This window comes from Garra rufa, chromosome 1 (genome assembly GCF_049309525.1).
Source record: "Garra rufa chromosome 1, GarRuf1.0, whole genome shotgun sequence".
Taxonomy (NCBI): Eukaryota; Metazoa; Chordata; class Actinopteri; order Cypriniformes; family Cyprinidae; genus Garra; species Garra rufa.
Window position 1 is genome coordinate 104,811,363 of NC_133361.1, and position 9,532 is coordinate 104,820,894.

The 9,532-nt window shown below is 40.7% G+C and overlaps 1 protein-coding gene across 1 annotated transcript; it reads right to left on the minus strand.

The window, feature by feature from the left end:
• Positions 1-2,581: 2,581 nt before the first annotated feature.
• Positions 2,582-9,236, minus strand: LOC141326233 (NACHT, LRR and PYD domains-containing protein 4F-like). Its single transcript, XM_073834957.1, has 4 exons — positions 8,835-9,236; positions 8,485-8,658; positions 2,891-3,058; positions 2,582-2,788 (listed from the first exon to the last, which is right to left on the minus strand). Exons 1-3 carry the CDS (start codon positions 9,215-9,217, stop codon positions 3,031-3,033), a joined length of 585 nt encoding a protein of 194 aa, XP_073691058.1. The 5' UTR covers positions 9,218-9,236; the 3' UTR covers positions 2,582-2,788; positions 2,891-3,030.
• Between the last annotated feature and the right edge of the window lie 296 nt (positions 9,237-9,532).

Sequence of the window (9,532 nt, forward strand, 5' to 3'; positions counted from 1 at the left end):
CAAGATTAGCTCCAGAGACGGATCATCAATGAAGACCTCGTCACCTTGACAGCCATCGGCGCTACACCACGGGAACCTGATGAATTCTTTACAATCAGACATTGGTACAAACTAGGGGTGTGACGAGATCTCGTGGCACGAGATCTCGCGAGACTCCGATGTGTCCCGCGAGATCTGACTGGTCTCACGAGAACGTGATGATATCATGGCAAAACATTTTGCAATGTTTACATTAGGGCTGCATGACTAATAGTTATAAAAATATCACGATCTCTATTCAAACACCCATGCGATCTTATTCATGAATGACTGTGATTCAGCATTGTCTGTTACAACTGTTTCACGCGCTCCACTGACGCTTACCATGTGAACGTTATTGAAGCCATTCGAATCTGCATTCTTACTGCTGTGGTTTCAGAAAGCAACACAAACAGTCTTTTTAACCACATAATCATCATCATGTCTTTGTTACAGACATTTAAATAACATAAGTACTGGGATAAAAGCTTATAGTTTGGATATACACACTTATTGTCTACAGTAGCGATCAAAAACGAAAGTATAACACGTATGTAGAGTAACGTTTATTCTCTTCGCCAGGAGAGGGCGACAACTGCACGTTTAAAAAAATATTTGTCATTGAATTAAACATTCAAGAGATTCCAATAGTGAAAGTCTTTATTAATTGAGACACAGGCTCCTTCATTTTTTTTAGTTTTTTTTTTCAGACTTAAGCAATGAACATTATTTCAGAACCAATAGTAAATTATGTCATTTTGTTTAATTTTCTAATCCTTTTTTTCTTCAGAATCGTGATCTCCAGTTTATAAAAGAAAATTGTTTTTCAGTTTACCCAGAATCATGCAGCATTTATATTACTGCATATAATTCATTAAAATATAAGTTTAATTTCATAAAGTACAAGTTCATATCAAAATGCACCTACATTTTTTTTTTTTTGTTTTTTGCATTTTGTGTTTTTTGTTGAATAAAATACTATTGTCCCCTATATATTTCATCATTGAGGATTTATTTAAAAAAGTTAAAAAATCTCGTCTCGTCTCGTTCTCGTGAGCCCAAAATCTCGTCTCGTCTCGTCTCGTGAGATAAGTGTCTCGTCACACCCCTAGTACAAACTGTTGGTGTGGTCTGGCCAGAGGAGAACTGGTCCCCCGACTGAGCCTGGTTTCTCCCAAGGTTTTTTTCCCCATTTCTGTCACCTGTGGAGTTTTGGTTCCTTGCCGCTGTCGCCTCTGGCTTGCTTAGTTGGGGACACTTTCCAGCGATATCGTATACTATTTGACATTACTGAATTCATTGATGAACTGCCTTTAACTGAAAATTGATTCTTTACAGTAATGCGTTACTTGCACACTATTGTTCTGTTTAAATACTGTGAAGTTGCTTTGACACAATCTGTACTGTTAAAAGCGCTATATAAATAAAGGTGACTTGACTTGACTACACATGCATTAAGAGAAAAGCCAGAATGGCAAAACCTTACGAAAAAAGAAAACACGCAAATATCACAGTTGCTGCGGTTGTTGCATTCCTCTGTGGTTATGCTAGTCAATAGCGCAGCATCCCTATGGATTTTGAAAGATACCAACAAAAAAAACGTTCAAAGCGATTTTCTCACGTTTTCAATTGGAAAAAAAAAAGAGCAGACGACCATAATTCAAATGGGTATATTTTTAAAACCATTCAAGATATGACTTTAAATAGGATATCATCTTAAAGCTTATGAATCCTCTTTCAATTAATGCTAACATTTCAATTTTGAAATTTGGGTCACTGTAATTCATTTTGCTGGATCAGTCACATTTTATTTATGAAAGGAAAACTATGCAGTGTTTTTAAAATTTCAATTTCTCTACCTGACATTTGTTCGGTTTTATTTATTTATGCTTTTGTTAATTGATTTGTTTGTTCTTATTTTCATATAACTTGTCTTTAATAATTTAAAATCTGAAATTTATATTGGCCTGTTTTTTTTCTTTTCTTTTTTCTTTTTTTTGTAAAACCATAAGCAAAAGACAGAATAAATATGTTTGACCTCTAAATGTTTGACTTAAAAAAAAAAAATATGTTTTTTTTTTTTAATTAGAAACAGAATTAGGAATTAATAAGAAATGGAATCGATAAGCAGAATTGAAATCGGAACCGGAATCGATAAAATTCAAACGATACCCAACACATAATTTGGGGCATATCTGCCATGTCAAATGTCGGACAATTTACACGCTGATTAGCCAGTGTTGACGGTGCCATATATTTGGCTAAAATTGTTATTAATTATTTGGGCAAAATTTGTCATTTTATATGTGGGCAACTTCCACATTAGCTAGTGTTTACTGTACCATATCTTTGCCAAAACTGGTCCAGATACATATTAGGATAACTGAGCCACATTTGTGGCATCATATGCTGGCCACTTAGGCTCACAGCCATATTAGCTAGTGTTTACTGTGCCATATCTTTGCCAAAACTGGCCCATATACGTTTTAATGTACCTGGGCCACATTTTCTGGAAGATATGAGGCCCACATTTGGTTTACACCTTGATTACTGTATGAGTATTATTTTGTTAGTTATTTAATGGAAAACCAGTTACCTCAGTATCTCTATCTGACAGTTTGGACTTTTTAGTCCTTCAGAAAGAAGCATCACTCCAGAATCCTGCAGGTCATTGTTACTCAGGTCCAGTTCTCTCAGGGCAGAGTTTGAGGATTTCAAAACTGATGACAAACTCCCACAAGACTGAGCAGTGAGATAACATATGGAAAATCTGAACAAGAAGAACACAGTAATTGCATACAGAATTAATCTTAAAATCATAACAGTATAAATTAATTGATTTTTATAAATAATCAAGTATTTCAACTCAAACCTCAACATCTCCAGCTTTGGACTCTTCAGTCCATCACAAAGATGCTTCACTCCAGAATCCTGAAGGTCATTGTTGCTCAGATCCAGTTCTCTCAGGACAGAGTTTGAGGACTGTAAAGCTGAAGACAAACTTTCACAGGACTAAGCAGTGAGATGACACCCACTTAGCCTGTGAAGAGAAAACAAACAAACAGCCATATTAATGTCAATTTATCAGATAGGTTATATCTGCAGTGTATGTTTGTAATGAATAACATAGAAAATCTGAAAATGTCATAAAATAAGTGCTTTAAACCAGCCTTTATTGGACATTTATTGCATAAATATTTAGTGTTCCTTGAAATGTTTACAAATACATTGTGTACATACACACATTGAGTTTTTGTGTTTTATAGGGACATTCTATAGAAATAGTTATTTTTATATTGTATAAACTGTATATCCTGTCCCCTTTAAGCCATAACTGTAAGATTACCCCTAATCCTAACTGATGTATTTATGATCTAATAAGTATTTGTGTGCATTACATATTGACAGCATTATGCTATTTAATTCTTAAGTAGTTATGTTTATTTTGGGGCATAGGCTTCATGTATTTGTGCATTTTAAAAAACCCTGAATGCTAACGCAATTAATGACCAATAAAGGTTGGTTTTAAGCACTTAAAGGAGTAGTTCACTTTCAGAACAACAATTTACAGATAATTTACTCACCCCCTTGTGATCCAAGATGATGATGTCTTTTTTTCTTCAGTCATCAAGAAATTATGTTTTTTGAGATAAACATTTCTGGAAATTTCTCCATAGAATGGACTTAAATGGTGCTCCGATTTTTGAACCTTCAAAATGCAGTTTAAATGTGGCTTCAAAGGGCTGTAAATGATCCCAGCCGACGAAGAAGAGTCTTGTCTACAGAAATGTTCGGTCATTTTCTTTTAAGCACTGAAACTCGTCTAGCACTAGGGCTAATGCGCGTTCGTGTCTATACGCTCTATGTAATCACGTCGAAAGGTCACACGTGACGTATGCGAAACCCAGTGTTTACTAGCTTGGAGACAAAGGACCGTTCCAGAGTTATTGCGTGTGGAATGACACAAATTTAATTTGGTCCAGTCGTGACTCGTGACAGCACTGAGATTCCAGACTTGCACCACCACGTCTTGTTTGAACGCGGTCTGCCTGAGGCTTGTGTCGCCGCCACAGTATTCTCTCTCTGACTGAGTTTATCATCTGTGTCATAGATATATAAACGTAGATGCCTCATTGGACCGCTCCAAGCACGTAGATGCGTACGCTTTATTGGAACGGCCCATAGAAACAGTCGCTAATGAGGCATCTACGTATATATATCTATGGTCTGTGTATTCAAAAAGGTAGGGAACGGCGAAAAACTCCATCTCATGTGCTCCTCCAGCTTCAAAATCATCCGACATCATTGTACTTTATGTTGTACCTTGTTGCTAAAGAATGTTTGATTGCGTTGCACTAGAGTTGTCATAATCGCATTCGATTTATCGTGCAACCCTACGTTGCACTTCTTTCTTCTCAAGTTTGCTTTGTGAACACTGGGTCTGTATTTTCGCATACGTCACACGTGACCTTTCAACGTGATTATGTAGAACGCATAGACGCGAACGCTCATTAGCCCTAGTGCTAGATGAGTTTCAGTACTTAAAAGGTATATAAAAATATATTTTTCTAAGAAAATGACAGAACGTTTCGGTAAACAAGACTCTTCTTCGTTGGCTGGGATCGTGTACAGCTCTTTGAAGGCGCATTTAAACTGCATTTTGAAGATTCAAAAATTGGAGCACCATTTAAGTCCATTATATGGAGAAATTTCCAGAAATGTTTATCTCAAAGACATTAAAAAAAAGACATTAACATCTTGGATCACAAGGGGTGAGTAAATTATCTGTAAATTGTTGTTCTGAAAAGGAACTACTCCTTTAATTAATGACATTTTTTGATATACCATGACCCAATCTAAAGTGAGAACTTTAGTCAAACCAAAAATTATTCAGACACCAAATAAAATATTTATTTACTAGTGCGTGCAATTTATGCAAAATAAAGTAATCTGTGACATATTATACCCAAAAATTCGTCATACAGTGGACTACCAGTAAATTTGATACAAATTTGGGAGCAAAATTTTATTTGACACTTTGACCTGACAATGTTTTGTTACATACCTTTTTATCAAAGTTATCGGACACAATTTAACTCTTGAGTTCTTGTCAAATTGTATTACCATTTTAAACCAACTATAGCAAATGAACTTTGATAATGTCATGTATTGAGTCGTCCTGTCATTAACTCTTGCACTACACTTCATGGACTTCATTCCCCTCAAGCCACTGCACTAATCACTGCATTCACCTGCTCCCTGTTTCTCACTGCACTGATCACTGCTCACACCTGCAGCTCATTCACACACACACACCTGCAGCTCATCACTCGGACAGCTTATATGCCACTCACACACACAACTTCTACGCAAAGTCTTGTATTGCCCCGGCTGCATTTCTAAGCGTTTTCCTAGTTTCCTAGTCTCCGTGTTTTCAGAGTTTCCTAGTTTATTCCTGGTTTTGTTTCCTGTTTTGCCTTGTTTTCTCTGTTTGTTTCTGTTGTTACTTTGGACTGCCCATTTGGTTTTTGACTCACGCTTGGTTACTGGGTTACTCTCAGGATTATCTTCGCTGTTGTTGTTTGCTGGTGTTGACCCTGTTTGCCCCGACTATGATCTTGACAATAAAATGCTGCAAATGGATCCGCACGTCTCAGTCTGACCCTCCTTGTTACAGAAGACTTCGCCACTACAAGGATCCAGCAGCTTTATTCACCAGCATCACAATATGGACCCAATCGACCAGCTTCTGCTCCTACAACAGAGAAATCTCCCCATTGAGGAATATGTTCACCAGTTCCGTAAGTTTTCATACCAACTACCATTTTACGATGAAGCGTGGCTTAGGGGCCTATTTCATTATGGACTGAACCAGAATTTAAAACCCAGTATGCCTTTACACACCCCGCACTGGACACTTGAACAGTACATAGACTATGCTCTCCTGCTGGCCGGTTCAACGTTTACTGTTGGGACTGCGAATGAGGAGCCCCACAGTCCTACAGCACCCACATCACCAGAACTTTTACACATCCCATCTGTCATGTCTGGAACTGTTCAAGTCACATCTACCAAATCACAGTTTGCTCACGCCATGCCTGCCACTCCAGAGCCTGTTCACAAGATGGCCGCCCTTCTTGAGTCAGTTTACAAGATGGCCGCCTTTCCAGAGTCTTCACGCAGGATGGCCTCCCTTCTAGAGTCTGTTCACAAGATGACCTCCCTTCTAGAGACTGTTCGCAAGATGGCTGCCGCCACGCCCAAATTTGCATCCAAGACTTATCAAAGATTAATGTCTAGCGTGGAGGACCCGCCGCTGCTGTCGGCTCGAGCAGCTGGTCTCCCAACCAGCCTTCCAGAGCCTCCGCTGGTTCAACCCAGCCTTTCAGAGCCTCGCTGGTTCAGCCCAGTCTTCCAGAGCCTCCGCTGGTTCCGCCCGGCCTTCCAGAGCCTCCGCTGGTTCCGCCCGGCCTTCCAGAGCCTCTGCTGGTCCCGTTCCCACCCACCCTCCCTGCTGCTCCAGTCCCACCACCTCTGTCTCCTGACAGTCCCTCTGCTCACCCACATCCCACCTTCGGTGCAGAGGACTTGCCGTGGGACTGCCAGTCTCCAGACTGAAGGATCCCTCACCATCACCTCCAGTCTCAGAGTCCTGGACTCCACCTCGGCCCTCCGACCCTGCGGCTCCACCTAGGCTCTGTGCTCCCTCGTCTCCATTGTCGGCCGTCGGCCCACCAGCTCCTCCGGGCTCCATCGTCTCTCCGGCTCCGCCCTGGTCATTCGTCGCCCCACCTTCGCCTCTGGACTCTACTCCTCCGGCTGCGCCTCGTCACTCCATCCTGCCGGCTCTGTGGACCTCCTCCCTCCCGTGGGCACAGCCTCGATCCTCTGTCACTCCGGCTCCGCTGCGTACCTCTGGACCTCCATCTCCACCGGGGTCGCCAGAGCCTTGGGTTCCGCCTTGGCCCTCCGTATCCTCGGTGTCACCTAGGACCATCGACTCTCCGGTTCCGCCTCGGGCTCTACCGGCTCCACCTCTGTCGGTCGGACCCATGGAGGAGCCAACCCTTCCTCCACCATGGCTTCTCCCTCCGTCGGTTCCGCCTCAGTCCATAGCTCCATTACCCCCACATGGACCTGGCCCTCCATCCCTCCCCTTGTTCCGCTCCACCACCCTCCGGTTTCATTAGGTGGTTAGAGCGTCTGGAAGCCGCTCCTTGGGGAGGGGCTCTGTCACGTATTGAGTCGTCCTGTCATTAACTCTTGCACTACACTTCATGGACTTCATTCCCCACAAGCCACTGCACTAATCACTGCATTCACCTGCTCCCTGTTTCTCACTGCACTGATCACTGCTCACACCTGCAGCTCATTCACACACACACACACACACACACACACACACACACACACACACACACCTGCAGCTCATCACTCGGACAGCTTATATGCCACTCACACACACAACTTCTTCGCGAAGTCTTGTATTGCCCCGGCTGCATTTCTAAGCGTTTTCCCAGTTTCCTAGTCTCCGTGTTTTCAGAGTTTCCTAGTTTATTCCTGGTTTTGTTTCCTGTTTTGCCTTGTTTTCTCTGTTTGTTTCTGTTGTTACTTTGGACTGCCCATTTGGTTTTTGACTCATGCTTGGTTACTGGGTTACTCTCAGGATTATCTTCGCTGTTGTTGTTTGCTGGTGTTGACCCTGTTTGCCCCGACTACGATCTTGACAATAAAATGCTGCAAATGGATCCGCACATCTCAGTCTGACCCTCCTTGTTACAGATAAAGTGAGACATTATGTCTGAATAAATTGTGGTTTGACTGTAGACTATAGTTTGCAAATAATTTGTAAATGCTTTATTACAGTATATTTATTATAAAATGTTACCACTTTATCCGTTACAAAGTAAACACAAATGTCACAACTCCAAGGGCTGAAAAATGCATCAGGGTCAACTCCTGAAGGTTAAGCTAATAACTCTCCTGTGCATTTGTACTCAACACTGCAGCACATTGTTCATGAATCAAACTGATCCAGTTCAACTCACAGACTCAATGATCCAGCCAAGAATAATATGATCCTCAGAGCTGAAGATTTTACTGATTAAGTGAAAATAAAGCTAGTGTAATAATCAAATCTATACAGAAAGGGAACATATTTCTGAATTAACATGAAACAGTTTTTTGAAACAAACTGTTCAAAGAAGTCAATAAGGAAGTTTGGTATTATTTCCTTTTTTGTAACTGGAAAACTGCATTAAAAATGTCAGGTTTTTCAGGATGGTTGACTTGTTTTCTTATTAGGTTTTTTGAGTAGGCATTGCCTGCCTTGTGTTCTTGGAGAAAATGCCACTGATACAATCATACTACAATATAGACAGGAGAAATATCTGCTAGCTATAGTTATGAGACATCTATTCATCCACATATTTGAACATAGTGATTCAGTGAATGTGAATGTCAAACCTCAGTATGTTCAGTTGACAGTGTGGACTCTTCAGTCCACCATAAATCAGCTTCACTCCTGAATCCTTAAGGTGATTGCTACTCATGACCAGCTCTTTCAGATGAGAATTTGATGATTGTAGAGCAGAAGACACAGTTTCACAGCATGTTTCATCAAAACCACAGCTGTCAAATCTGCCAGAACAGACTGTTTAGCCAGATTATTTTTTATAGTTCAATTTATTTTGGCAAAAACTTATTGTACTTTCCATAATCAGGGAAAAATCATTCAAATAGCATTTTGAGATTTAATTGTATAGTGATGTAGAACATAACTGTTTGATTGAACAGCAACCACTGAAATTACTCACAGCGCTTTTTTGCAGCATCTCACAGCTGGAATGAGTCTCCTGTTGTCTGCTTGTTTTGATGTGAACCTCTTTGGGTTGAACTCATCCAGCACTTTCTCTGACATCAGCAGAATGTAGGTCAGCACTGTGCACATTGAAGATGAGAGGTCCCTTCCTGGATGTATATCTGAACTGAGGTAACTCTGTATTTCCTCATTTAATGAGTTATCTTTGAGCTCAAGTAAACAGTAAAATAGGTTGACTAGAGCTTCATCTGGGATATTGTATCTGTTTTGTTCTTGTTTAATGTATTCAGTTATTTTTGTGATGCTCTCTGTGGTGTCTTCAGTATGTGGGATCAGACCTTTGAGCAGGTTTTGACTGGATTTTAGTGAAATGCCCATCAGAAACCGCAGAAACAGATCCAGATGTCCTCTCTGACTCCTTCTGGCTTTATCAACAGCCTTCTGCAGTAGCTCCTGCAATGTGACATTTTGTTTTGGCTTGTCAAAGAAAAACTGAAGCTCCTGCATGTTCTTGTTCAGAAGAGAGGAACACATGATCTGCAGCGAGAAACTCTTGAACACTTAGATGCACAAAGCAGAAGACCTTTGCTCCATGAAGTCTATGTTCCCTTTTGAAGATCTCAGTGATCATTCCTGTGAACTCAGTGTCTTTACTCGCATCAATACCACATTCTTTCAGATCTTTCTTATAGA

What these genes read in the sequence shown, in the direction of transcription:
- LOC141326233 (XM_073834957.1), bottom strand. Translation starts at nt 9,217, where the DNA reads ATGGGCATTTCACTAAAATCCAGTCAAAACCTGCTCAAAGGTCTGATC. An exon ending in AGATGCTGCAAAAAAGCGCT is followed by an intron (nt 8,659 to 8,834) that starts GTGAGTAATTTC and finishes CTGTTCTGGCAG; the next exon opens with ATTTGACAGCTGTGGTTTTG. An exon ending in TGTCAACTGAACATACTGAG is followed by an intron (nt 3,059 to 8,484) that starts GTTTGACATTCA and finishes TTCTCTTCACAG; the next exon opens with GCTAAGTGGGTGTCATCTCA.